The 27,211-nt window shown below is 57.8% G+C and overlaps 2 protein-coding genes across 6 annotated transcripts in view; one reads left to right on the plus strand and one right to left on the minus strand.

The window, feature by feature from the left end:
- The first annotated feature begins 6,469 nt into the window (after positions 1 to 6,469).
- On the plus strand, positions 6,470 to 17,003 carry MAFF (MAF bZIP transcription factor F). Of its 2 annotated transcripts, XM_070411112.1 has the most exons (4): positions 6,472 to 6,773; positions 14,841 to 14,906; positions 15,323 to 15,735; positions 15,791 to 17,003. In XM_070411112.1, exons 2-4 carry the CDS (start codon positions 14,871 to 14,873, stop codon positions 15,858 to 15,860), a joined length of 519 nt encoding a protein of 172 aa, XP_070267213.1. In that variant the 5' UTR covers positions 6,472 to 6,773; positions 14,841 to 14,870; the 3' UTR covers positions 15,861 to 17,003. The 2 variants fall into 2 exon arrangements, with proteins under 2 accessions (XP_070267215.1, XP_070267213.1); XM_070411114.1 differs by having other exon boundaries at positions 6,470 to 6,773; positions 15,323 to 17,003.
- Positions 17,004 to 18,376: 1,373 nt separating this feature from the next.
- Positions 18,377 to 27,211, minus strand: part of TMEM184B (transmembrane protein 184B) — a 53,874-nt gene continuing 45,039 nt past the window's right edge. For 3 of the 4 annotated variants that reach the window (XM_070411118.1, XM_070411115.1, XM_070411117.1), the window contains exons 6-10: positions 25,006 to 25,097; positions 23,957 to 24,126; positions 23,331 to 23,525; positions 21,557 to 21,577; positions 18,377 to 20,687 (exon numbers count right to left, since the gene is read on the minus strand). In XM_070411118.1, the coding sequence (XP_070267219.1) occupies positions 20,446 to 20,687; positions 21,557 to 21,577; positions 23,331 to 23,525; positions 23,957 to 24,126; positions 25,006 to 25,097 (720 nt within the window). In that variant the 3' untranslated portion in view covers positions 18,377 to 20,445. The remainder of the gene's footprint in view (positions 20,688 to 21,556; positions 21,578 to 23,330; positions 23,526 to 23,956; positions 24,127 to 25,005; positions 25,098 to 27,211) is intronic. The other variant, XM_070411116.1, reaches the window with a different exon arrangement.

Here is a 27,211-nt window from a genome sequence, read left to right on the forward strand (position 1 = left end):
CCATCTGTCTATACGTTCTCCAATGGTAGAGTTGAGTAATTGTGACACAGACCATCTGGGCCACAAAGCCTGAAATATTTCTATCTAGACCTTGACATAAAAATATATATATATATATATTTTTACCAACTCCTACCCCTGTTCTTAAGTTGGGTTGCAAAGATTGAATAGGGAGTTTACCAACTGGATTAGGGAAGTAAGAACATTCCAGGTGGAAAGAACCATATGGGCGAAGGTCAACATCATGAGGGTGTGTGGATTGTTGTGCTGGAACCTGGTATGTGAGCAGGTGATCAGGCAGGTGAGCCTCAGAGGCCAAGCATGAAGGCTCTCCGGTGCCAGACAGAAGATGAAGGCCTTGCCCTGCAGCCAGTGAGAGCCCCAGAAGGGATACAAGCAGGAAAGTGACCTGGAAAAAATCCCTCTGCTGCGGTGGGAGAGGGAACTGAAGGGCACAGAGGTCACGAGGCAGCTGTGTAATGATTACACTGATGATGTGGCTTCTGACTTGGTGAGGGGCCACTGGGTCTTGTGCCCCCTCAGGAAGGAAATGAGTGCAGGTAACCTTGAGCTGTGAGGCAGCAGCCACATGCTCCCATGCCTGGGGGGCGGGGGACGGGGGAGGGGAGGAGCCAGTGCTGAGCAGCAAAGGCAGGATTTCTGAAGGATGGTGAGGGTTTAGAGAGGCTGAGTGAAGGGCACTTCAGGGACGTGTGCCAGGAGCAAATATGCAGATTCTGACCTCTCAGGACGGGATTCCAGTGTGGGGTTCGTGGGGTCAGTGGGTGCCAGGCCTTCATCCCTCCCTTTCTTCCCTCTCCTATTACAGGACAGACTATAACAGCAAGGCAGGTCCTAGACTTCTCGTCCTCACTGCAGTTTCTTTAGCCAGTAATTATGACGTACCCACTACGTGCATGGCCTCCCTCTTGGTGGTACGGGGATATGGAAGATACCTCTATTCCTGTCCTTAGAGGTCACAATGTCTTACCCACTTGCCTCAGGCACACAGATCATTGTTTATTGTGAAAAAGCCACGGGATGCAAGGCAAATATGGTTTTCCTGCAGAAATCATAAAATTACAGTGGATCATGTTCCAGATCCATCAGGCAGGACGGGACAGGCTAGGGAATGCTGTAGGAACAATGCCACAATCTCATCGGCTTAGCACAAGTTGATGTCTTTGTTCGCACTGTCTGTCCCATGTGAGGAGGGATGAGGGTTCTGTTTATCCAAGTCGCTCAGGAGCCTCAGCTGAGGAGGCTCCTTCCCAGCACGGGCTTCCCTGACCATTGTGAGGATCCGCCTGTTGTGAATCAGGCTCCCCCTCTAAACGGTACTGCTCAGAAGTGACGTGTAACTCTTGTGCTACTTTTCATTGGACAAAGCATGTCACATGGCTACACCCAACTTCAAGGGAGATGGGAAATGCGGTCCTACCATGTGGCAAGAAGGAGAGGAACCAGGATAGCTGTGAATATTCCAAATGACTCTTACATCGATTGACAAGGCAACAAGGTGCTGTTTTGCTTGTGATGACAGAAACCTTCATGCTTAACCAACTATAAATCATATTCCCAGGCAATCTTCAGCATAAAGCTTTCTAAAATGTATATAAATTAATTAAATGTGGCCATACAACCATCTTTTGAGAGATTCCCAGAAGAGGGAATTGAATAAGAGGAACAGGATTCTATGGGATCCAGAAGAAAGAGATTAGAGTGAGTCAGGACTCCCTTGATTGTAAGTGACAGAAACCCAACTCACATTAGTGTACATGACTAGAAAGTAATCAGAGAATCTTCCAGAATCCAAGGAAGAGATGACCAGCTAAACCTTAGCAGGGCCTTGGGGTGAACCAGGCCCCCCATTTCCTCTTTTAGCACATCCATCTCATCCTCTTCTCTGGCTTCTTCTGCCCAGGAATGAGGAATGCAGCTCCCACACTATCCACCACTTTTACCAAAAGAAATGGACTGACCGTCCTGGAAAGGACTCTAATTGGGCCAATTGGGGTTGTGTGCCCACCCCCGAGCCAATCAGCTGTGGCCAGGAGTTGGGCACTATGATTGACCCTTGCCACATCAGCTTTGGCAGCCCCCTCCCTGCCCTCCTCTAGTTGGGCGTGGTAGAGTTATCAGAAGGGAGGGAGCATGGTCCTTGAATCAGATCGGCCTGAGTTTTCAGACTGGCCCAAGTTTAAGTCTTCCTCTTCCAGCGATGAGCTGTGTGATATTGGGCAAGTTCCTCACCTCTCAGAGCCTCAGTTTCCTCCCCTGCAACATGGTGATGATAATATCTAACTTCTAAGATGGTGGGAAAGGTCTAAGGGCCACCCAGCACACCACACCCAGCAACTGAGGGTGCTCCCTGAACCCATACCAGTCCAAATGTGCACCTCCCATCACAAAGTGGGGAGGGCTTTCTGAGAAGGAAAAGTTGGGTTTTAAAGACATTGGAATGTGATAAAAAGAACAAATCATTTTTTGGATGGCTGGATTATTTAGGCGTGGGAGAAAAGAACCAGAAAAATATATACCATGCAAACAGATCTTAGGCACAGTGTCTGGCAAAGAGGAAGCATCCTATAAATACAGTCATAGTAGTAAGTATATAGTAATAGTAATTCGCAGTAATAAGAAACTGGTAGGAGGCATGTGATGAGTGGAAGTACCCAGAACAAGGTCAGATACTGAAAGAGATCCCTTTGACATCACTGCCACTCAGCAGAGGGGATCATGGAAAATGTAGGACAATGGCCCAGCTGATGGAGGGCTGTCTTGCTGAAGGGGGGGGCGGGGGGGGGGCAGACCTGAGGGTCTCGGAACAGGCACTCACAGGGGCCAAGAAACCAAATCTCAGGGCAGGAAGGGCCTCCAGAGAATACTCACTAGGGAAATATTAAAGCCAGCCCTGGTCTCCTCGGCCAAAGCCCAGCTTCCAGCTGTCCCTCAAGGTGGGATGCGCTGCAGAGACAACTTCCATTTGAAGAAAGTTTACTGTGGTTTGAGGTTCTTTAAAAACAACTGATCTAATCCTGTACACTCACTGCAGCTGGGGAAACTGAGCCTAGAGTGATGAAAGCCCCACACTGGGCTTAGCCAGGGGTGCAATGTTGTAACTGAAACTGAGGTTCAGCTGCCTGCTGACAGTTGAGACGGGTGCTGGTGAAAAAGGAAAGAGGTTTATTCAAGTGCCAGCCATCTGAGAAGATGGGGGACTCTTGTCGCAAAGCCCATCTTCCCATTTCAGCGCAGGGAGACATTTTTATTAGGAGGGAGAGGGAAAGAAGAACAAAGAGATCAAGGGGAGGGGGTTGAAATGTTCTCTGTGTGCAGGCCAGCACAGTCCGTTCCGATAAGGATCTCAAAACTGGTCAAGTGATGATCCAGTCTTCGTCATCCTAGTTCTACATTATCCTGGTTCTATCATTGAAGGTCAGCAAATCTCTTGGAACGGGGATGACTGAAGGTCAGAGTCTGTATCTCCTGAAGTTAGTTCCTAGGATTCTTATACAAACACGCTGTTTATCTACAAGCTATACGTATTAGTCAGAGTCAGCATTTACAGAAACAATGTCACAAGAATAGTGGGGCGGGTTCTGATTCCTCACTGTTACAATCTGAGCTGCAGATCCTGTCTCAGGTCAAGCCTGTCACTGTCGATGAGTACCTACTAGTGGGAAAAGCACCTACTGTGGGTCAGGGTCCCCCAGGGAGGTGCTTGGGTGCTGTCTGGTGTTTTGGACTCTGGGGCAGGTAAACAGGGAGGGACTAGCTGGGCCAGTCAGAGTTCTGCCGGACTGAGCTGGCAAAGGGAAACTCCTCCCCAGAAACTGGCAGCAAGGCCCCTCCCTGTGGCAGGAGATGGGGGCTCTCTGCAGGGCCAGGTCATCGCTGGTTTTGTATCACTCGCCAGGGAAGAAGCAGATTTCTTAGAGGAAGCGTCCTGAAGGACTCCAGAGACTCATCTCTCCGCTGGGGGCGGGGAGAAGCTGTCAGAAGCTGCCCGGTGTTTACTAATCATTTATTCCATTCTAGGCATTGTGCCAAGTGCTATAAGTATGGACACATTCAATCATTTCACAATCCATGAAATGGGCACTGTTAATAAGCCCGGCTTACAAAGGAGGAGACTAAGGCAGGGGGAGGTGAAGCCACTCAGCTGGTGAGGGGTAAGGCCAGGATTTGAGCCCACAGGCTAACTAGAGAGTCTCTACTTTAAAGGGGGGGGGGGGGGGGGAACATCTACTTTATTAAAACAAAAATTGCAGGAATAGTAGAGAATTTCCATATGTTCTCCCAGATTCCCCAATTATTAATATTTTATCACATTTTAGTATCTATCTATCTTTGTTCTAACCCATTTGAGAATAAATTGAAGACATGATACCCCCTTACTTAGAAATAGTCTGGTGGGTAAAATGAAGGACATTGTCTTACATGACCACAGGACAAGGACCAAAGTCAGGAAATTAACATTGACACGATACTATTATCTAATCTACAGACCTTATTCATATTTTACAATTATCTTTAAAATGTCCTTAAAGCAAAAGGAAATCCTGGATCACACATTGCAGTTCGTCGTCATATCTCCTTAACTCCTTCAATCTGGAACAGCTCCCTAGTCTTTCCTTGTCTCTCATGATGTTGCCAATTTTTTTAGCATACAGTCCAATAATTCTGTAGAACTTCTCTCAATTTAAATTTGTCAGGTGTTTCTTTACAATGAGATTCATTGTCTGAATGTTGGCAGGAATGCCAACAGAAGTGAAGCTCTGTCCTTCTCAGGGCATCACTCAGGAGAAAGATGTGTCAATTCGTCCCTGACTGTTGACATTAACTTTGTTTACTTAGTTAAAGATGGTATCTGCCAGGTTCCTCCACTACAGTTACTATCTTTCCATGTGTAATTTATAATTGCCTGGGGGACAATACTTTGAAACTATGTAAAGATGATGTTTCTCATCAGAATTTTCCTATCCATTGATGATTCTCATTAGCATTCTCATTAGAATTTATTAATGGTCCAACTCCATCATTCCTTCTACTGGAAGGAGTAGCTTTCCCTTATCTGTATTCAGTCATTTATATTAGTATGGGCTCATGGTTTCTTGTCTTATTCAATAGGTTATAACCCATCATTACTGTAATTTCTTTTGATGCTCTAATTGTCCCAGATTTGGCCATTTAAAACCCGTTTCAAGCCAGAAAGCTCCCACTTTCAAATATGACATTGCATCCATGTTCCTTGACCTTGACCAAAAAGGGATCAAACCCAAACCCAGGTTATGTGCCCTGATCAGGAATCAAGCCTGCAATCTTTCGGTGCACAGCACAACACTCAACCAACTGAGCCACTCTGGCTGGGCTTTATATAACCTTAACGACTCTCTAAGCATTTCCTCAGGTGAGGATTAAAAAAGAAGAAGAAAAAAATAGTTATATAAAAACAAAGTTTACAGGTGGGGGCTCCTTTAGCCAGGGAGTCAGGAAAATTCTCTGTGAGGTAGTGATATCTGAGCTGACCTGAAAGATGAGAAAGAGGGGACAGTGAATAGAAGAGGAAACAGCAAGTGCAAAGGGCCTGCAGCAGGAACGAGCTGGGTGTGTTTGAGGAACAGTGAGAAGGGCAGTGGCTGAGGAGTAGTGGGGAGGCCAGAGGGGCAGGAGGTGAGTCTAGAGAGTTGGTGAGAGGCCAGAAGGCTTAGGGCCCTGTAGGCCACAGGGAGGAGTAAAGTTTATATTCTAAATGCACAGGAGGCTAGAGAGAGGGTGGGAGTGTACACAGCAATCTGATCTTTGCTTTGAGAAAAGCATTGTCTGGTGTGTGAAGAAAACCTTTAGGAACAAAGTGGGGAGGCTATCAGGAGGCTGCTGCCATTGTCCCGGGAAGTTGATGGTGTCTGGACCTTGTGGTAGGACTGGGGGTGGGGAGAAGCCAGATGCAGATGTTGGATGTGGAACCAGGCTGATCGGGATGTAGGGAGGAAGGGAGAAAGGGATGCAGCAGGGGTCCTAGGATGGGGCTTGAACAACTGAGATGGGAAGACTGGGGGTGTGGGTTCCGGGGTAGGGCTGATGACCAGGAGGTGGATTTGGTCTGTGTAGGGTTTGCAGTCCCCACCTGGCACCCACGTGGAGGCACGCAGTGGGCACTTGGATATGAGTCTGGAACTCAGAGAATGTGTTCGCTCGAGAAATACAAATTTGGAGCTCATGGGCATATAGACGGCATTTTAAATCACGGGACTGGATGAGATCATCATGGCAGAAGGTGTAGGTCGAAAGGAGAAGACACTCAGGACTGTCGACTGTAAAATGAGCCAAATGACACCTTCACTCGCGAGGTGTCACGTGAACGCAACCAGCCTAATAGGAACTGAGAACCCCGGGGCGGGCCCGGCGTGTGGGCGGGGCCGGAGGGGGCGGGGAGTGGGCGGGGCTGGGAGGCCCGGAGGCCGCTCAGGGGGCCGAGAGGGGCGGCCAGGGAGGTGACGTCACCGCATGACTGGGTTTTTATGAATGAAAGGAATCCTGTGAGTGAGTAATTCCGGGAAGCTCGCCTTACAACTTCGCGCGGCCTCCTGCGCCACCCGCCCCACAACAAAACTCGGCGCGTCGCTCTCGGGAGCCAGGAGCCGGGCTCGGAGCAACCGGCGGTCAGGACCGGAGGCGAGACGGACCGGGGAGCGGGCTGGGACAGCAGCCCGGACGGCAGCGAGACCCGCGCGTGCCAGCGGCGCCAGGCGAAGCGGGCCCGAGGAGGGGTGAGGAACGCGGGTCTGGGGCGGGAACGGGGGCGCGGGGCTCCGAGGCAGCAGGGTTCGCGCACCCCGAGAATGCGCCTGGGGCGGGGCGCCAGGGCCGGCGCTGTCGGTGCTCTGTGTCCCCACCGCCGGTCGGCTGACGGGAGGAGGGGCAGAGATCCAGGGACCAAGTCGGGGCCGAAGCGAGCTTGGCGGGGTGCTGGGGTGCTGGGCTCCTGGGGGCGCCGGCCGGGAGGCGGCGAAGCCCGGCAGGAAGGGACTGGGGGGCTGGCTCGCGTCAGCGTCCACCCAGGAGGGGCGGGGGGGGGGGCAGTGTGTGCACGTACGTGACTCGGTGAGAACATTCCCTGGACGGGCGCCCGCAGCCGGGCGTGCGCGGTTTGTTTACGTCCCAGGGCGGGCGGCGAGTGCGTGTGTGTTCCCTGGCCCGCGTCCGAGCGTCCTGCCCGCTGGTGCGCGCGGGGTGTGCCGTGGAGAGAGAGACACACACACACACACACAGAGAGAGAGAGAGAGAGAGAGAGAGAGAGAGAGAGAGAGAGAGAGAGAGACACACAGAGAGAGAGAGACAGAGAGAGACCACCCCGGTGAGGACCCTGGGCCTGTGTGCCCGCGGTGCGTACCTGGGAAAGATGTGCCCGACGAGGAAATGCGGAATAGGGACTTGAACTAGGGAAGCGGCCCCATCGTGGTCACACGGTGTCCGAGAATTCTTGCCCTGCTGTCCCCTTCCCACCAGCCAGCGACCCTGCTCTTCCCCGGAGTTTCCCAGGGCCGGCCACGTGATCTCGGTGTTTGTCCCCCTCCCTGAGCTGGCGGCTGCAGCCACAGGGTGGGGCACAGTGTAAAGACCCACCCGGCAGGGCTGGGGGGGGGGGGGGTGAGGGGGCCACTCCTTCCTCCAGGACCCTGGTGGGCTGGCACAACCCGGGTTTCCTGCTACTTGGGGCAGGCAGACCCTCACTCTCCTTCATCCCCAGCCATCCCTTCAGCCTCGGGAGGAAGTGGAAGGGCCAGAACACCCCTAGCGAAGTGGGGAGGTAGGAAGGGATCCAGGCTTCCTCTGGTGGGACTCTGGCTGGCCTGGGTTCTGGAGCTGGTACTGCTGGGCCTGGGAGGGTGAGACCGGAGGAAGGGGTGGGGTTGGTTTCTGTCCTGCCGGTGGTTTCAGTTACATGTGGGACTAGTCAGACATACCTGCTGATTGCCGGACCTGAGGAGCTAGTTGAGGGCCCGGGCCAGCTGGAGTTCCCAGAGTCCTCCCCCTGGGGGATGGGAGGGGGGCGGGCATGGTCAACAGGGAGTGGAAGAGGTGGTCTTGGTGTGTGAAGGGTTGCTGTGTGAGGGTGGGGCCCAAGCCTGCCTCAGCCCCTGTATCAGCCCTGCGGGAAGCTTCCCTCTGCCCAGTAGCCTGAAGGATGGGCTGGGGGCTAGGGGTTCCTTGGTCCTATTCTGCCCTCCATTCTTCCCACCCAAGGGGCTACAGAATCATGGGGGAGGGGGATCCACTGAGCTTGGGGGATGAGGAACCAGATGATCTTTTAACTTGGCATCTTTGAGCCCTGGTGAGCTCTGCTACCGCAGTGGGGAACCTCAGTGTCCCCATCTGCAGCAGGAACTAGGCAACGTCCAGGGGCAGGATGGGGGTGAAATGGGGGAGGCAGGGCAGCCTCTACACACAGCCTATTTTCCAGGGAAACTGTGGGAGAGAAAGCAGAGCTAACGGCCCCCGGCCAAGGCCTGGCATGTCCAGGAATGTGTGGGGTTCCCAGTCGGGCCCGTCCGCAAAGGTGGGCAGGAAACATCCTGAGTAGGTTGGGGGGCCAAGGACGAGGGGAAGCGGCTGGTTGGCTCTTCCAGCGGCTGGTGCACAGCTAGCACCGAAAGGCTTAACCTTCTGCTGGGTCACCCCCGGGTCCTCACTAGAGCCTGGGACCCCACAGGCCTCCCATGGCCCCTGTGCCTCCCTCAGGCCCGATGCTTTCAGCTATGAGCCTGTCATGGGCCAGAGGCTGGGATGAGACCGAGGCCAAACCAGATCCAGAACCTGCCCTCTGGGAGCTTACAGTTGATGAGAGGAGACAAAGTTAAAGGGGGAGCCACCAAACTAAATACAAAACCCCAGGGGAGCTGGGTGGTATGAGGGGGAAGTCTGTGGTTTGCAAGTGTATAGTACAAAGGCACGCCTCGCTTTATTGCGCTTCGCAGATACTGTGTTTCTTACAAATTGCAGGGCAAGCAAATCTATCAGCACCATCTTTCCAACAGGCTCAGATGATGATTAGCATTTTTTAGCAACAAAGTATTTTTTAGTTAAGATATGTACATTGCTTTCTTAGGTACAATGCTGTTGCACACTGAATAGACTACAGTATAGTGTAAACATAACTTATATGCACTAGGAAACCAAAAAGCTCCTGCCTAATTGCAGTACTTGCTTTATGGCAGTGGTCTGGAACGGGACCCACAATATCTCCAAGGTGTGCCAGGAACAGGGCTCCAACTTACCCAGGGCAATCAAGGAAGGTGACCAGTGACCCAGGTTGTCAGGTGGAGTGAGTGATGATTGTCTGTGGAGCCCTTGAGGGCCTTCAGAGCCTGGCACAGAGTAGGTGCTTTCTGTGTTGGCTGATTGAATGAAAGAGCACTGGGTCCAAGAGGATCCTTGGATCATGGGAAAAGGACATGGTGGAGGCCTGAAGGCCAACTTTGTGGGCTAGGAGGGAGGCTGGCATCGCAGGGTTTTGAAATGAGCCAGCCAAACCTAGGTTTGTAGGTTTTCTCAGTCATGTTCCTTCTGACAGCCTTTGGGAGAAGATAGGTGGTGGGGTCTAGAGGTAGAGACTAGAAGCCAGTGAGGAGGTGACTATAGTCATGGCAAGACGAGAAGCCAGTGAGGAGGTGGCTATGGTCACGGTTCAGCTGAAAAAGGAAGTGGTCTCTGAGCAGAAGGATGGTCAAGTCTCTGAGTTTGTGTTCTCGTGCCCCTGCCTCTAGGAAGCCTCCCCTGATTTCCTTTCTCTTCCTCTAGGACCTCCACTCTGCTAGTGGTGGTCCTGAAGCTCCATTCAGGGCCAGAATCTGACACGCTAAACTCCAAGGCTGTCAGGTTAGAAGGTACCTTAGGCTTGGTGGAGGTTTGGCATGTTGGGAAACTGAGGCCAGAGAAAGGGCACGGCAGTGAGTGTGAGTGGGTGGCAGAACTGGAACTGGATCCCCGGGCTCCTGCTTCCCTGAGGTGTGGGGTTCTCCCAGCTCCACTCCCCTTTCCAGCAGGGAGGAGGCTCCACCAGTGCTGGCTGCCAAGGCCCCGGGAAAACACATTTTTTCCCTCTGTCCTCACAGAGGAAGCGAAATAGCTCAGCAGCCAGAGAGGAGCCCATGCCAGGGGGCAGGCCGTCTGCAGGATGTCCCTAGAGTGGAGAGGGGAAAGGAGGGGAGGGGACTGCAGGAGGCTGTGGCTGCAGACTGGGCAGGGCAGCTGTCAATCCCCCAAGAGTAAATTCATTCTCCATACCTCCAAAAGAATGGTAGGAACCTGCAGCCCCTGGAGGTTGCTCTCTGGCCTCTGAGGGAAAAAGCGGGGGGGGGGGGCTGACATTGAAGAAAGAGCCCTGAGCTAGGGGTCAGGACTCCTGGGTTCCAGCCCACCACTGCCCCCCAAAAGCTGCTCAGTTGTCTGTGACAGAACAAGGGGGTTGGACCAGTCCCTGTCTGAGGCCCGTACTGGAGGCAGCCCGGTGGAGGGCCCAGCCCCGTGGCGTACAGCCCAGCAGCCCCTGGCCTGGGCTGAAGTCTGAAAGCCTGAGGTTGTCAGAAAGTTCCCCCTTCTTGTGACTTTCTCTGTGATTGCCTGGCGTTGCTGAGCTAGGGACATTCCTGGGCAAACATGAGTGCCTCAGCTGACATCCAGGATGTGGGTGAGGGGGCCGAGGCTAGAACAAGAGAAGGAGGAATGGAGAGAACAGGTTCAGAGCCTCCCTAGGATCTACAAGGACTCAGAATCCCAGCCAGCCCTGTGGGTGGGGCCTCCAGTCATACAGAATAGGGACTGGCCAAGTTTCCACCTCTCGGGCTTCCTTCAGAGGGCTGTGTTGAGAGTGGAGAGTCCAAGCTCAGTGGGAAGCTGTGGGCGATGGGCGATGGCTGTGTTGAGAGTGGAGGGAGGGATGATGGAGAGATAAGCAAACCACTCGCCACTGCTGATCTTGTCTCAGCCTCTAATGCTATTATAATCATCCCCACTTTACAAGTGAGGGACCCAAGGCCCAGAGAGGAAAAATGACTTGTCTGAGGCACCAGTCTCCAAGGTTCTGCATCAGTCTTAGCACCCAGTGCTCAGCACCCAGCACCCAGCAGGCTCAGTTAACCTATGCAGGGGAAGCTTGCCCTCTCCCACAGGTCTCTCTGTAGAGCCCAGACTGCGCATCGCCTAACATCCACCTCCCCCAGCAGCTGGCACGGCGGCCTGGCTGTCTGTATTCATCTGCACAAACCCAGGCACATCAGAGCAGGGTGACCGTGGAGACAGAGGTGGGGGAACACAGAGAGCTGCCCTGTGAGGCCATCTCGGGAGGAGGCATGTGGCTCGGCGTGGCCTCGGTCCTGGGCGCCACCCTTTTTTAGCTGTGTGACCCTGGACTGCTCTGTTGACCTCTCTGGTCATTATCTCACAGGGTTGTTGGGAGGGTGGGGGTGATGACAGCGTGAAAGGGACCAGGATTCAGTGTTCAGTATCCTCCTGATTTGGGGGGAGAAGCAGCCACTCCCCTGCTATGTGACTTCAGGCAAAAGATGTCTTCTCTGGGTCTCCCCCTCCGCCTGGGTATAGTGAGGAGGGGGCCTTTTCTGTGCGACCCGGCCAGCGGCCAGCGGGGAGATGCTGTGGAAGCGAGGGCCCAGTGACTGCTGCAGGCCTGACCCCTCCTGGACAGACTCAGCTATTGACATAACCTCCCCCATGCTCACTGACACCTGCCCTTGGCACCACCAAAACTCTGAGAGCAGGTATTGTTCTTACAGATGAGGAAGTGGAGACCAGAGAGGTGGGGTAGCTTGCTCAAGGTCACACAGCCTGGAAAAGGAGATGGGGCTCAAACCGGAGCTTGACTTTTAATCTAGTGCCCCTTTCCTTGCTTCCCATGCCCGTCCTGGGGCCACGCATCATGAGGACAGAACCCCTGCTCCTCCTTCCCCCTCCTCCTGGCGTCTGTGTACCAGCCCTGCCATGCAGAAGCAGGAGGCAGATGAAAAGGAGGAAGAATTGGAGATGGGGCCAGAAGGTTTTTCTCTCAATGGTACTCAGCTGGACAAGCCAGATGCCGGACGGTGTCAGAGACTGCACCCATCCACACCTCGTGGGTGCCTGCTCCCTGCCAGGCCCCATGCTGGCGACTTCAGCACCCAGAGCTGCCTCGGCCTGGTTCCTGCCTGTGGAGCTCCCTGTCTGGTGGGCAGACAAGGAAATAGACCATTACAACGCAAGGGAGAAGTGCTGGGGTGGTCAGTGCCTAACAAGTCCTAGGAGTCAGGGAGGGCTTCCCGGAGGAGGAGATGTCTACACCCAGAGCCGAGCGATGAGTAGGCATCTGCCAGATGAAGCGAGGGGAGTAGTGTCACAGGGTGTGGGGCGGCACATGGGCCAGAAAGCGTGGGGTGAGAGGAAGTAAAAAGTTCCACGTGGCTGGAATGCAGAACGGAGGTGGGCAGTGGTGGGGAGTGAGCCTGGACCCTGTCCCCAGGATAGTAGGGAGCCATGGAAGGTCTGCATGTGGGTGATGACAGGCTGGATTCACAGGTGGGAAGATCTGCTGATAGTGTGTGGAGGACGAGCGGACATGCCAGGACCTCCATAGGTGTGTGTTGGGGAAGGTGGACTTTTACGAGGCCTGGATTTTGGTCAGGGTGGTTATGAGGGTCTCCAGGTGGTGTCTGTGGCAGGTTAGGGTCCTGACTGGGGACGTTATGGGCCTCAGTTTCCCCCAACTGTGCCACAAGGAGCCTGGGTGCTCCTGAAGACCTCCTCGCCTGAGGGCCTGGGTGGCTGCCTGTCAGGGGATCTCTTGAAGAGCCGACTTCCCTTTCCTGCCCCACTCCTCGCTTCCCTCTGGGTGGCAGGTCCCCTGGCTGCGTGGGCCGGGAGGGGCTGGGGATTTCTGAGAAGCCCTGGACTGTCCCCACCTCGGCCTGAGTCACGCTGAGAATTCAGCAACCGCCGAGCTTCTGCTCTGGGCACTGGGGACACGGCCGTGGGCGAGACAAGGTCTGCGCTGTCCTGCGCTGGCATTCCAATGGGGAGACAGACAGGTGAAATGCATGTGCAGTAATGATATATCTGAGAAGTGCTGTAGAGGGATATGAGGTTGGGAAGGGAGACGGGGAGAGTGTGTGTGTGTGTGTGTGTGTGTGTCAGGGACTGGGGATTCTAAGTTGAGTGAGAGCACGAGATTTGAAGAGCAACCTGCAGGAGTGAGGAAGCCAAGTCTGTAGCTATTTAGGGGAAGAGGATGCTGGACGGATGGACCGCCGTGCTCGAGCCCCGGGGGTGGTGTGTGCGGTCGGTTTAAGGAGGCGGGTGCAGAGGGAGGCAAGGGGCGTGGAGCGGGAGCTGAAGTCAGAGAGGCATTTGCTGAGCCCCATCCTGTGGTGCCTGTGAGCCACTGTGATGATGTGGGCTATAATCAGAGTAGGATGGGGACCACGGGGGGCTTGAGAGGAGTAACATGATCTGACTTAGTACACAGCCACTGTATCACCAGGGAGACCCTGAGGCACAGGGAGGCTAACTGATGTGCCAGACCCGCGGCCAGTAAGTCGGACAACCTCCGAAGGCCCCGTGTGTCTCGTGCCGAAGTCCATGCACTGGCCACTTCTCCGCAGGGCCTCTGAGACACCTGGGCCCGCAGAATGGGCCAGACTCGGCCCCAGGCAGCTCAGGGAGCCAAGGCTGGACCCGGGTCTCACCCCTGCTTCACTCTGTCAGACTGGGGGTCACTCTGAGAACCGACAGGAGGCTGGGCTCAGACCCCCCTCCAACCTGCTCTCCTTTGCTCCTCACCGTCCCATTCGCGCGGGGATTATCGGATGAGAAAACCAGCGAAGAACGAATGGGGAGAAGGGCACAGTGGACGTGGATAGAGGACGCTGCTCTAAAGGGAACTTGGGGAGGCCGCCCCTTTCCCCGCCCAGAGCAATGACCACTGGCCCGTTGAATGTGAAATGTCACTGACTAGTACACATGTGTTCTGTGTGCTTTTCTGTATGTAGTTTGTACTTTAATGAAAACATATTTTTAAATATATGTTTATTGATTTCAGAGAGGAAGGGAGAGGGAGAGATAGAAACATCAATGATGAAAAAGAATCATTGATTGGCTGCCTCCTGCACACCCTACACTGGGGATCAAGCCCACAACTTGGGTATGTGCCCCGACCAGGAATCGAACCCTGACCTTCTGGTTCATAGGTTGATGCTCAACCACTGAGCCGTGCCAGCTGGGAAATGAAAATACTTCTTAATAAAACAAGATACATCTGTCTGGGCTCCATGGGGGAGAATTGCTGGGGAAGAGGGAGCCCGTTCACGTGGCACATATTCACTGAGAACGGACCATGCGCCAGGCACTGCCTTAGGCATCTGGAGGCAGCGGTAGGGCAGGCAAGGCCTTGACCTTTGTAGACTTACATTTTGGTGGAGGAGAGGTGGGAGGGAGAGAGACAAACCATAAACAAGTCATCAAACATAAAATAATTGCAGAACAGGTGACTGTTAAGAGGGTTGGTCAATGGGGTGATTTAGCCAGATAGTTAGACTTCTTTGAAGAGGTGGCACTGAGCAAAGATATACCTGCTGAAGAGATGCTATGAGGAAATAAGGGAAGGGAGTGGTGAGTGCAAAGGCCCTGGGGCTGAAATGAGCCGATCAAAGAGCCCGCTGTGGCTGGACCGCTGGGATGGAAGAAGGTGGAATGTGATGAGTCCAAGATAACAGGGGCCTTGAATGGCAAGACAGTGAGTTAGGATTGTACGCGACAGGGAAAAAGTGACCTTGGCCTCCTCTCTCCCCTAGGTCTTGGCCCAGAGGGTACCTTCTGCAAACATGTCTGTGGACCCCTTATCCAGCAAAGCCCTGAAGGTGAGGAGGCAGCCCCTGTAGTCCCACCCCTCCCTCCCTCCCCAGCCAACTTCCCCTTCAGTACCCGGCACCCCCACAGCAGCTCAGCAGGCACGAGGCATTCCTGGGGCAGTGGCTGGGAACCAGGAGGCTGTGTCCCCCGGGCAGGCCGTTTCCCTCTCCAGACCGGCTTCCCCATCAGGGCAGTGCCCACTGGGCCGCGGGACTTCGAAGGTGCTTTCCTGGGTTTCTTACGATCCCTGCCCCTCTTTGGGGTCTTGGAACAAGTCCAGCGCCTCGGTGCCTATGGCGGTGGAGGGGGCGCCGTCCCCAGCACCTGATGCGTGCCAGGCCCAGGGCTCAGGGCCCATAGGCAGGGGCGCGACCCCGGGCCTCAGTGTCCCCATACGCTCCCCCGCCCCCCGCGCTGCCCGCAGATCAAGCGTGAGCTGAGCGAGAACACGCCGCACCTGTCAGACGAGGCGCTGATGGGGCTGTCGGTGCGCGAGCTGAACCGGCACCTGCGCGGGCTCTCTGCCGAGGAGGTGACGCGGCTCAAGCAGCGGCGCCGCACGCTCAAGAACCGCGGCTACGCCGCCAGCTGCCGCGTGAAGCGCGTGTGCCAGAAGGAGGAGCTGCAGAAGCAGAAGTCGGAGCTGGAGCGCGAGGTGGACAAGCTGGCGCGCGAGAACGCGGCCATGCGCCTGGAGCTCGACGCGCTGCGCGGCAAGTGCGAGGCGCTGCAGGGCTTCGCGCGCTCCGTCGCCGCCTCCCGCGGGCCCTCGGCGCTCGTGGCGCCCGCCAGCGTCATCACCATCGTCAAGTCGGCTCGCAGCCCGGCCCCCGGCCCCGCCCCGGGTCCCGCGCCCGCCCCCGCGCCCGCCCCCTGCTCCTAGTGCCCGCTGCGCCCCCCGGCCACGCCCCGTTCCCCAAACCGCGCCCCTCCGACCCCGGCTCTCGTCCCCAAGTGCCTAAGCACGACCTCTGTCCCAGGTGCCATTTCTCCGCAGCCACCAGCCCCTGTGGGAACACAGGTTCTCTCCCTGGAGCCCTTCTTGGTGCAGCCCCTGAACCTGGGACCTAATAGCCCTGGGGAGCGGCGACCTTGGTGAGAGGGGCGGGGTGGGCCAAGGTCTCCCTTGGCCGGGAGCGCAGCCTTCCTAGACGGGGAGGAGGGAGACGGAGCGAATTTGACTGGAGAAGCGTCGTCGAGGAGAAGAGGCCTCCCTTCGTTTTGTAAACTGCTCAGATGTGCCCGTGGCCCCTGCCCGGCCTGCGAGTCAGCACTAGGTTTGGCATATGTCTTGTGGGGCTGCCCAGCTGGGGAGCTGGTGCTCCCCCCTCTTGCTTTGGGCCTGGGGAAGTCGCCTGCCCCGTCAGCAGACGGAACCGGGCCTCCCCTGGATGGGCCACCTGTGCTTAGTAGTTGAGCTGAAACTTACAGCCCGGTCCTCCCACTGCCGTCCTGAGATCCCAGCCATGGCCAGGGGACAGTGGACAGGGGCTGGAGATGGGAGGCAGGGCTATCTGTGAGACAAGGTAAGAGAAGTAGAGGAGAGAGAAGGGGATGTAGATGGAAGAGAGGGAAGAGGCTGGCTAGCCAATTAGCAAGGGGCGGAGGAGGCAGGTGGGGAGATGAGATGACAGATGCGCCGTCTTGCAGCCTGGGGTGGGGGTCCTCAAAAGGGACGTCCCCCCTCTTCCCCTGTGACTGTCCCCCCTGGGGTGGCGGCTGGCCACGGCCGTTGATTGTTCTGGGAAGCCCAGCCCCCCTCCCCCACACACTGTACACAGCTGCCCTCCCGCTCTTATTTATTGCACGAATCTAAGTTATTCTCTCCAGCCAGAGCCCTAGCGCCCACTCCCTGGGAAAAGTGGCGTGCGGCCCTGAGCTGGACTTTATATTTTATATCTGCAAATAAATCACATTTTATCTTATATTTAGGGAAAGCCGGGTGGCAACAACCACCAAAAAATGTTTTTAAAAAAATTGCCCGGCCTCCAGAATTTATTTATTTTCTGACTTACAGTAAGCGAGTTATCCGCCTTCTGTATTTTGTAGACTTTCTGAATAAAGTCAAGTTCTCTTTTTCCACAGTGAAGAAGTGCATGTCCTGAGCTATGGTTTGTTTGTTGTTGTTTTGGGGGGGGGGGGGCGTTCCGAGTGAGGGGCCCAAAATGGAGTTCTGCTTTCCCAGCCCAAGCCGAACCCTCTGCTGGGCGGGAGGGCTAACTCCAGTTTGCAAATAAAAGCTAAGCACCATCGCTGCTCTTGCCTGCGCCTAAGCTGGTGGGGGGAGGGGGGGGCGCTGGAAGTGGAAACCCAGATGGGTGGTGCCCAAACATGTCCTTCCTTCTGGGTGCCTGAGCCAGGGATCCTCCGTGGGGAAGGCAAAGCCGGAGCACAATGAAATGCAGGGTTAAGTTTCTTTCCTGGGCATCCCTTCAGCGAAAAAACAGTCCCGCTCAGAGAGGAAAATTCCCAGCTTGAAGAGTCACCTCCCAGCACTTTCACGTGGAGGGCTGATCTTCTACAGCCAAGTAGAAAACACTTTCCTGGTGTTCTGGAAGGCACGGGGAGGCGGGGGGGGGGGGGGGGGGGGGGGCGGGGGGCGGGGGGGCGGGTGGCTTCCTCAGTCCCAGCCTGCAGGCCTAAACGCAGCCGCATCTCATCCTAGGGCCCAGGCGGCGGAGTGCACTGTGCCGGGCAGGGAAAGCGGGGTTTGAATCCAGATGTGAGCTTTCCTAGCTGTGACCTTTAGTGGCTTATGTAGCTGCTTGCAGCCTCGGCTTATCCATCTGTGCCAGGAAGGTACTCCGAGGGCACGGGCGACCAGCACTGGGAGCCGGAGGGGCTCAAGCTTGAACACAGAAATGTTTACAGGAGGCGCACCGCTGCAGTGAGGATTTCTGAGAGGCCGGCTGTGGGTGTGAAGATGGCGGGCCGGGAGAAGGCACGGGATAGGAAAGTTGGGGAAAGGCCAAACCACATAGGTTGGCTTCCACAGGCCTTCCTCCTCCCCTCAGGTGGGGGCCCTGATCCTCACCCGATGCTGAGATGCTGAGTTCAGGCCTAAGGAAAAGGCAGCCGGAAGCTGCAGGAGAGCCAAGCTGAGGCTGGGAATTTCCCCACCCCCACCGCATTCCTGAGGGCCCAAGTCAGCAGTCCCCCTCCCCCCAGCCCCCTCGAAGGCATGCGGAGGTGGCTGCAGGAAGGTGCCTTGCCCGGCCAGACACCTGGCCTGGTGGGTAGAGGCAGTGCCCCCCTGCCCAGCACGCCCTGCTCCAGGCCTGGCCCTAGGGGCGGCACCGAGGGTCCCTCAGTGGAGGCTGGGTGCAGGGAGGCAATTTTAGCCTCTGACAATGTGAATTCCCCCCATGTTCGCACCGGAAGGACAAGGGTTTCCTAAGACACCCCTGCTCACAACCACGAAACCCACCCCAACACGGGGGTGGGAAGAGGAAGGAAAAAACCTCACGCACAGGCAGAGGAGATTTCAGTACAATCTATATTATCTCATATATATATATTTCTTCCTCACTTTATTTGCTCACTTCTGTCACGCATTTAAAATGTCACAGAGACCAAAATAGAGCGACTTTCTGGTGGAACTCACGGCAGTCATACACGAGATATAAAACTAAGGGACTCTGTCTTCTCATACATCATACAATTAATTTTTCAAGTATTTTTTATATACAAAGAGCTACTCTATTGGGAAAAAAATTTAAAAAAGACAAGGTTGGTTACGAATCCTAGGAAGTAGGTGGCGTGGTCAGGCCGCTCCCAGCCCGCAGCTCTGGGCCTGGCTCCCCACCGGGAGCTGCAGGGCAGAGACGGGCAGGGAGCAGCCCCACACTTTGGCCTGGAAGGAGGACCAGAGAAACAGAAGGGAAGGGAAATGGTGGGAGGGGGGCCGAGGGCATTCTCAGGCAGCCTGCATGGCCTGCTGCCTTCCCAGGCAGCTTGGGGCTGGCTGGCCAAGCCCCCCAGACAGGGACCCGAAAGCTGGCCCCTAGTACCCCTCAGGCAGGCCTGCCCCCCGCCCCCCCCTTTCCGCTCCCACCGGGAGGGCTGGCTTGGTCACAGCGCGCCAAGTGCCCAGAAAGACGCCTGGGATGAAACCCCCACCCGACCCTGGGCACTGTTCACCCAGGAGCGGCCAAGAGGGAAGATTCCGTAGTGAAGTCTGAAGCCACGGGCGGGCCCTTCTCCCTGCCCTTCCCCAAACGCGCTATCTCGGGACGGACGCTCTGCCTGTCCAAACAGTGTCCATCAGGTCTCCTGATGTGAGCCCGGGCTGCACAGGGGCTCTGGCCCCAGGTGTGGGGGTGGGGTGGGCAGGGGGAGGGCCTGGTGGTCCTGGCCACCGAGGCCTGTCCAAGGGCGCCTGGCCACCCAGCACTGCAGGAGCCTGAGTGCCAGCAGCTTAGCAGGGAGCCCCCAGGGAGTGTCTGGGACAGACTGAGGCCTGGGGAGGGGAGCGTTCATGTGTGACTAAGGCACAGAAGAGATGGGCTGGGGCCAGATGAGCAGGACACCAGGCCGTGTGGGCATGGGGCCGGCGCCCTCCTGCAGGCCCAGCCTTTGTCCGCCCTCCCACAGAACCGTGTCCTCTGGAAGCTGGTCTGAAATGTGGACTCAGACTCTTTCCCTGAAATGGGAGGGAGAAGCCCCAGCAATGACTGGGGCCAGCAAAGGTCTGACCCTCTGAGCAGCCAGGAAGGAAGGTGGGAGCCCCTGACCCTCTGAGCAGCCAGGCATAAGGGCTCTGCCCCAAATGCTCTCAAGACAGACCCAGGAGAGGGGCAGTGGGGGCTGCCGCTGTCCTCCGCAGGCCAGGGGGAAGGGGCATGCGACAGAGGTGCAGCCACAGCAAGGACAGCCAGGGGACGCAGGGACCTCATGTGGAGAGGCCACATCCGCAGAAGAGGGGCCCAGAGGCACCTGAGCACCTTCCTGGCAGGACTTGTGGCTCCTGGCATCTGGCTGAGCTTTGCAGCAGGCCAGGCAGGCCGGGTCAGGAGGGGCTCCACAGACAGCTCCCTCTCTCCTCCCTCCTCTTCCTCCTTCTCCTGCCCAGAGGAGCTAATATAGCAGAAGGGGGCGGAGGAAGAGGGGGCAGAGCTGCAGTGCAGTGTTGGGGAGGGGCTGTGAGTCTCACGGGGAGGGCAATGAGCTGGGGACAGAGCTGAGAGGCTGTGGCCACTGGTCGGCAACACAAGCGTCAAGGCCTGGGGCACGGCTGGTCCCAACACGCCGCCACCAGGACGAGCCGAGCCGCACAGGCATGGGAGTGGCTCCCAGTGACCCCTGCTCCCTGCCGGGCGTGCAGCGTGGCCGTGTAGAAATGTTCCTGAAGGCTCGGGGTGAGCTTGGCCTGTCCTCTGGGCAGACAACGACTGGCAGTCCCTCTGGAAGCGATATGTGAGTGCTCTGGTCCAATAAATTAAAGGCAATTCCAAAGCCCTGGCAGCCCGCCTCCGGGCCTGGGCCTGAGGCGGGGGGGCGCACCTGCCCTGGGCCAACGTGCCAATCCTTCCCCAGCAGCAGCCACGCTTAGAACTCGTCATCAGAGCTGAGCAGGAGAGTCTTCTCGGTGTCGCGGGCGCCACTGAGGCTGTGGGAGCGTGAGAGGCCGTGGGCGCCGCCGTGCCAGGGGGGCCCGGGCTCCAGGGTGGACTGCTGCGTGTACTGCTGGTAGGCGGGCGAGAAGTTGTGGATGGCGTCCTGCACAATGTCGTGCGGGTTCATGGTCTCCTTGAGGCTGCTGGAGATGCTCTTCATGGGGGCGCAGCGGCCTGCGGGCGGGAGGCAGGGGGGTGAGGGGCTGGTGCAGCAGGAGGCAAGGGGCTCAGCCCCCAGGTTGTCATCCAACCACCCCTAGTCCTGGGACCCACCCCCAAGGCTATGCCATCCAACCACCCCTCCTGGGACAGAGGATGGGGTTCTGCACGTGAGAAGGTGCAGGCAAAGAAACGGCCCTTCTGGCTGGGGCGCAGGGCAGAGAGCACCCCTGAAGGGGTGGAGGTAAGCAGCCATGGGGGCTGAGTCCGGCAGGTGGGATGGGCCAGGGGTGGAGACTGGCACGATGCAGCCAATGAGCCCAGAATGCTCCAGGGAGGCAGGCCAACCCGGCACGGCACGAGTGGAGGCGGAAGGGCTGGGGACGGGCTCCCGGTGCTGGCCCTGCCCCCTCTCCTGAGGGAGTGGACCAGGGACTCGTTCCATCGGGGCAGCTGCAGAGGCTGGACCCCAGCGGAGCAGACATCTTCACCAGCTCCCCCGAGAGGGCGGGAGCCACCGGCTGGATAAGCTTCTCTGATTCCCTCTCCCATGAATGGGCCCCACAGGCCCAGGCCCAGGCCACACACTGAGAGGTAAGGGAAGAGCTCACTCGCAGCCAGGTCTTCGGACTCAAACACGTCTGCCCTTTCTGCCTCCATAGCCTCTGCCATGGACAGACGAAAGGCCCCTGGTTTCCCAGTAATGGGTGCTGTGCCCCAGGACCAACAGGGCATATGCCAGACGACAGGCCGGACAGAGCAGGTCTACAGAGGTGCCCGTGGTGAGGAGACTGGGCACAGAAGAACCAGGCAGAGAGGCGTGCCAGTGACAGGGACCAGGACTGACATGCAGGACAGACATGCAGACAGAGAGCAGAACCTACCGTAAGGACCATACGTTGGCACTGCCCACGGCCAAACCCGGGGCAAAAGCAGGGCGGGCGGGGGAGGGGGGAGAAGCAGGAGAAATAGAGAAGACAAGAGACAGCTGAGTGAACACCATGGCCCACCACTGAGGCCAGTGCACGTCACGCCCCCTGCCGCCCCCACCCCTGTCCCACCGGCACCCCAGCAGCCCCAGCTTCCCCTCGGGCCTGGGCGCACTATCCACCTAGAGAGGACCCCCTGTGGCAATCCCACTCACTATGGGGGACAAAGAGTGGACACCAGAATGGGGGCCAAGTTCGCCTCCACTCCTAAGTCAGGGCCCCCACCCCCACTTCTTCAGCCTTGCCTGAAACTGCTAAGCCTGTGCCTCGTGCTCCACAAATCTCTCCCCACTTCACAGACAGGAAATCGAGGCTGGGCGAGGTTTCTTGTGCAGCCCCCATGACAGAGCCAGCTCTGCACCCACGCCAGACGGGAGGGCTGAGGGGCTGGGCACTGTGGTTGGCGGGCCTGTGGCCGGCAGGACCACGCAGAGGGGCAAGAGCGAGCAGCAGCTTCCCCTGGCGGGCGGGGTCCATGCACAGCTGCACGGCTGCGGGTGGATGTGTCGGGGAAGACGGCCCAGGCATCCATTAGAACATCTGCAGGGCCACCACGTGCAGAAATGGTCCTTAAACACTGAGACCTTTCAGGCTCTGGGCACAAAGGGACTTTCCCAAGGGACAGGGTCTGTCAGGACCAGGTCCAAGGACATCGCCCTCAATACTGGGAAGCTGACCCTTCCAACTGGGGCCTTGGTGGGAAGCCAGTGGGCCACCAGCCGGCAGCGCTGAGCCGGGCAGCACAGTGCCTGGCACTGACAGTGTGCGGTCAAATATGGAGAAAGCGCCCCCAGCCTGCGTGTTTGGGAAACGCGGTCGGGCCCACCAGAGTCACGAGGCCTAGAGTACAGGTCAGGCCCCGCATCAGCAGCTGCGCAGGCATCCTGAGGCCGCCCACCAGGGAAAGAACATGGCAGGAAGGGGTGGGAGGCGAGGAGCCCGGCCGCGGGCCAGGTGGTCCTCTATACTCTTCCCAGGACACGGCTGCCTGGGCCCGGGGTGGGCATCGGTGCTGCACCTGGCGAAGTGGGTTTCCCCCTCCAGCTCCATGGGAAGGGAGCTGGCATCAGCCGAGCTCCAGGGTAGATGTGTTAGACCAGGAGGCCTCCCTTCCAGGCCCTCCCACCTCCTCCCATCATCCAAGCATCCCCAGACTCCTCTTCCTCTTCCCCTTGGGCATCCCTCCAGGCCCAGTGGCAGCAGAGGCACCCGGCCCAAGAGCTCTGAAATCCCACCCTGCCAGGCCCAAGCCCAGATCAATGACTGCGGAACCTCTGAGGTGGGGCCAGCACGGACTTTAAGACTCCCCAGGGGGCTCTGCTCTCACCCAGGGAGGTCAGCAAGTGTAAAAGAAAGCTGTTCAGAGCTACTGCCACCCAAGTCTGCTTCTGAGAGGTAATCAGGTTAAGAAAACAACAAAACCCTTGAGAGACAGAGGATTCTGGGATAAATGGAGAACCGGCTCAGTCAGAAACCCTGAGGGACTTCTATCCTTGAATCTCTGTCCTGACCGTCCCACAGGGCACTGCGCCTGTCAACTTCGGGTACTCAAGACCGGCTGCCCAAGACAGGTGGGCCTCGCTCCCAGGACCTCCCTCACGTGACCAGGACTCCTGGCCCTTCCACCCTGCAGGACGCTACGTGCAGGAGGGCTCTGGCTCTCTCTCACCTTGAGCGTCCAGCCTCTTGTCGGCATAGACCTTGTAGGTGAAGGCGTGCCGCAGAGCCAGCGCTGCGAAGAACATCTCCACGCAGATGATGAAGTCCTGGTAGCCGGCAGCCACGGTGCCCTCGCCCACCGACACACGGGCTGAGTGGATCTTGGGGATGGCCCCGCACTTCTCCAGGATGGCCAGGAGCAGGCCTGGGAGGCAAGGTGTGGGTGTCTGGCCCTGGCTGGACCGCCTTCCCACCCCCTCCTCCTCCATGCAGCCCCCCCAATGCCCGGGGCAGTGGAAGCAGGGGCCCTGGTTGCTCCTGTGGGCAGCGTTGCCGACACAGGCCGAGGCCACTTGGAAACCCCACTGAGACGTCACAGATTATGCGGGGTCCCCCATGTTCCCCCACCCACGCATCAGCCTCACTGAAGCTCTGCCCTGGCTCCTAAGGCCCCTAAGGGCCCAGACTTCTGCCCGAGTGGGCACCCAGTGGATGGAGGCCCCTTTGAGCTCCAGGCTGGGATCCCGAAGGACAACCCCACGGCCTGGGCACCAGGGGCACTGGGGATGGCAGGCAGGAGGAAGGGGACGAGGTTTAGGGGACAGGGCCGCCACACGGGGCTGGGCAGAGGCTCACCTTGCCAGAAGGAGAGGAAGATAACAGACTTGACCATGAAGAACTTGAGGACGGGGCTGTAGGGGCTGAGCAGCTCCCTGGTGGCGAAGTAGAAGAGGAAGAGGGCGTAGAGGGCCAGGCTGACGGAGACGTTGTAGATGATGGTCACGTACAGGTAGCCGCTGGCGACGCTGCAGAAAAGGGGAGCATCCTGGCTTGGACAGACCCCTCCGAGGGACGAGGAGCCCCCCCTCCTTTGTCCTGCCCCTACGCCAATCCCCATGGCTCTAGCCGTGCTCCCAAGCAGTGCTCCAGGAGCCACGTGGTGATCAAAGGGGCCAAAACATAAGGCAGGTGCCGGGGTGCCTGCAGCACGGGCCGGGCCAGGGCCCTGCCTCACGCAGGGGTGTCTAGCCACCTGCCCGCAGCTCTGGTGCCCACACTCCTGGTGGAGGACATGACACAGGCATGGAAGCCAGACTGGCCTGGGATGAGGGCTCAGCCGATGGTCAGACAGCAAGTGTCAGAGTGACGGGAGCCAAGCCCTGCTCTTTCCAAGGTGAGTAAGTTACATCCCACGGCGCCTCCGTTTGCCCACCTGCCCTGGCGGGCTGCTGTGCACCGTCCAGTGGTGTTGCCAAGCGCATGCCAGCACACGGCCATGGGGTCACTGTCCCTCACGCCCAGTGAGAGGCCTGGGCAGTTCACCAGGTGAGGCTTTCTACCCGAGGACTCAAGGCAGGCCTCTCGGGCTCCAGCCCTGCTGCCTGCCTGGATGGTCACTGTTCCTTCTGCCCCGGGCGCCCCCCACCCCCGCCCCCCTATGCAAAGGGGATGGATGCTGAAGGTTCCTCGAGTGCCCCTGACAGGCCAGCCTCGCAGCTCAGGGGTGCAGAGGCGTGAGGAAGGCTGGGAACATGCTTGACCTCCACTCAGAGGAGGTCCCGAGGGCGTGTGTGTGTCCAGTCTGTGGCCGCCTCCTTCCCTAAGCCAGGCATTTGCCTCTGGGCAGGGACATCTACCCTGGCACCAACACTCCCCCCACACCCTTGCGGGGACCCGCTGCTTACTCAAAGTCTCCGTCCCGGTACTTGCCAAAGGCCTGGAGGACCACGGTGCTGACAGCCATGAGCGGCTTCACCACACAGAACTGCAGGGTGGCCTGGGGGGAGAAGCCGAGAGTCAGGATGGGACAGACCACGTAACAGCACCTCCTCTGGCCAGCAGACCTGCTGGATGCCAGGCTTGGGGAGCCCAGGGTCCTCCCCGAGGGGACTGCTGTCTGGAGAAGGCGGAGGAGTGAGACGATGCCAGTGTGACTCAGCTGAGAAGACGGGTGTGGAGGGAGGACGATGGACACAGGAATGGAGGAGAGGAGACAGGAGATGTCCCTGGAGGAGGGGCAGCAGGAATGTAAGACAAGGGACAGGCAGAGGGGACAGCTCACACCGAGGCCAGAGGCTGAGTGGTCAAGGGCACGAGTTCATGCTGGACGGGCAGCACCGTGAAGTGGCCAAGGAAGTGGGTGGGGTGGGGAGCAAAGCCAGGGCCCTGGTCCAGGGACTGGCCACATGGGGAGCAGGGTTGGACCAGGGCTTCCTCTCGTGCCCCTCGCCCACCCCCGGGGTCTGGCTCCCTGCCCCGGGCTCTGGGTCTGGGCCCAGGGTTTATATTGAGCTGGGGTCCTGCTGGGGATGGAGATGACTTAACAGGAGCACGAAACAGGAAGCAGCCCAAAGCAAAGGCCTAGTTTGACACCTGAGTTTGAATGTTGGCCTCGCCAGGTGCCAGCGACAGAAGCTCGAGCGGCGGCCACTGAGCCTCCGGCGGACGGACGTCAGCAGCCCCTTGTCACAGGGGAAACCCCGGCCCCAAGCTTTCACAACTGCCTACCGAGGCCCCCGCAAACCCCGGGGCACCCACGGCGCCCATAATATCACTAGAATCCCCTTCCTGCTGAAGTCAAATAAGTCTAAGCCACGGGGCCGTCTGTGGAGGCGGGAGCAGTTGGAAAGGCTAAGCGAGTGTGGCTCCAAACAGGGCCAGGACCCCGGAGCAGAGAACATGGCCTGTTGAACCCAAAGTTCTGGGAACCGGAGTGAGGTTTGCAGGGGAGCCCAGTGGTCAGAGCTGTGGGGGGCCACCAGGAGAGGCGTGTGTGACGGGGCTAGAGGGGTGATACTGCTGTCACACCCCACAGAACTGCCCTGGCCTCCCCACCCCACCTGGAGGAGACGGGACCCGCACCGACAGCCCACAGGGGAAGAGCAGCCCCTCGTATGGAGTGAGCCAGTGAGTGAGCGAGCTAAGAGCCCGGCCACAGGTGGTGCGCCTGGTCAGCCCCTTGATGCCCATGTCCCTATGGAGCCCCAGACGTAAGCACTGTCCCCAGCCTGATACAGAGGAGGGAACCGAGGCCCAGGGACCCTGAAGCGCCAGCAGGAGGTCCTGCCCTGGGACAAAGCTGCCACCCCAGGGCAGGGGGCGGGGCTTTTGTTCTCTCCCCTTTTCCTACCTCTCCCAGCCACTGCCAGGAACAACGGTGGAATATCCGGAACAGCCAGCCCACAGGCCTGGGGATAATTTATAACAAGGCGGCTGGAGCTAGTGATCTGGGATCAAAACTTTGTACACAATATAATCATCAAAGAAGGCATGAGTCACAGGCCCAGGCGCCTAGCCCAGGGTAAACAATGGCCCTGAAAGGCCCCACCCTGAGCCCGGGACAGTTTAACTCTTTCCCTGCAGGTCCCTCGGGGAGACTGAGTTTAGAAACACCGTAAGGAAGGAAGACGTGGAAGCTGACCTGGAGGCCCGGGAGGTCCAGGCAGGCTCTGTGGGTGTGTGTGCCTGGCCCCACACAGAAAAGCCAGGCCCCAGTGGGCCAGTGACTGGCTGGGGTTCATTTCCCCTCAGGTTACTCTGGAGATGCTAGAGGGGTCGGAAGGCCCTGTGGAGGGAGCCCCAGAGACTCAGTCGAGGTCGTGCCGCTGGGCATGACACCGGACTCTCCCTCCCCAAACTAGAGACGGGGGGCTCTGTGCCAGCACCTTGCGAATGCTCTGTATCCACCACCTCACCTGTTCCTTAAACCATCCCTTGGGATAAGTAACATTACGCACATTTGACAGAAGGAACTAAGGCTCAGAGAGGTTAAGTAATGACCCAGGTCACGGTCAGAGGAGAAGCTGGAAATCAAACTCAGATGGTCAGAGGCACAGCCCATGCACTTCACCACAACACCACACCGCCCCGCCCAGCCCTTCCAGACCGCAG

This window comes from Myotis yumanensis, unplaced genomic scaffold (genome assembly GCF_028538775.1).
Source record: "Myotis yumanensis isolate MYYU_CA2020_CCGP unplaced genomic scaffold, mMyoYum1.0.hap1 SCAF_3, whole genome shotgun sequence".
NCBI lineage: Eukaryota > Metazoa > Chordata > Mammalia > Chiroptera > Vespertilionidae > Myotis > Myotis yumanensis.

Excerpts from the sequence above, each read along its gene's own strand:
- MAFF (XM_070411112.1), top strand. The coding sequence starts at position 14,871 with ATGTCTGTGGACCCCTTATCCAGCAAAGCCCTGAAG. Across the intron at positions 14,907-15,322 it reads TATCCAGCAAAGCCCTGAAG|ATCAAGCGTGAGCTGAGCGA; the intron begins GTGAGGAGGCAG and ends CGCTGCCCGCAG. Across the intron at positions 15,736-15,790 it reads CGCAGCCCGGCCCCCGGCCC|CGCCCCCCGGCCACGCCCCG; the intron begins CGCCCCGGGTCC and ends TAGTGCCCGCTG.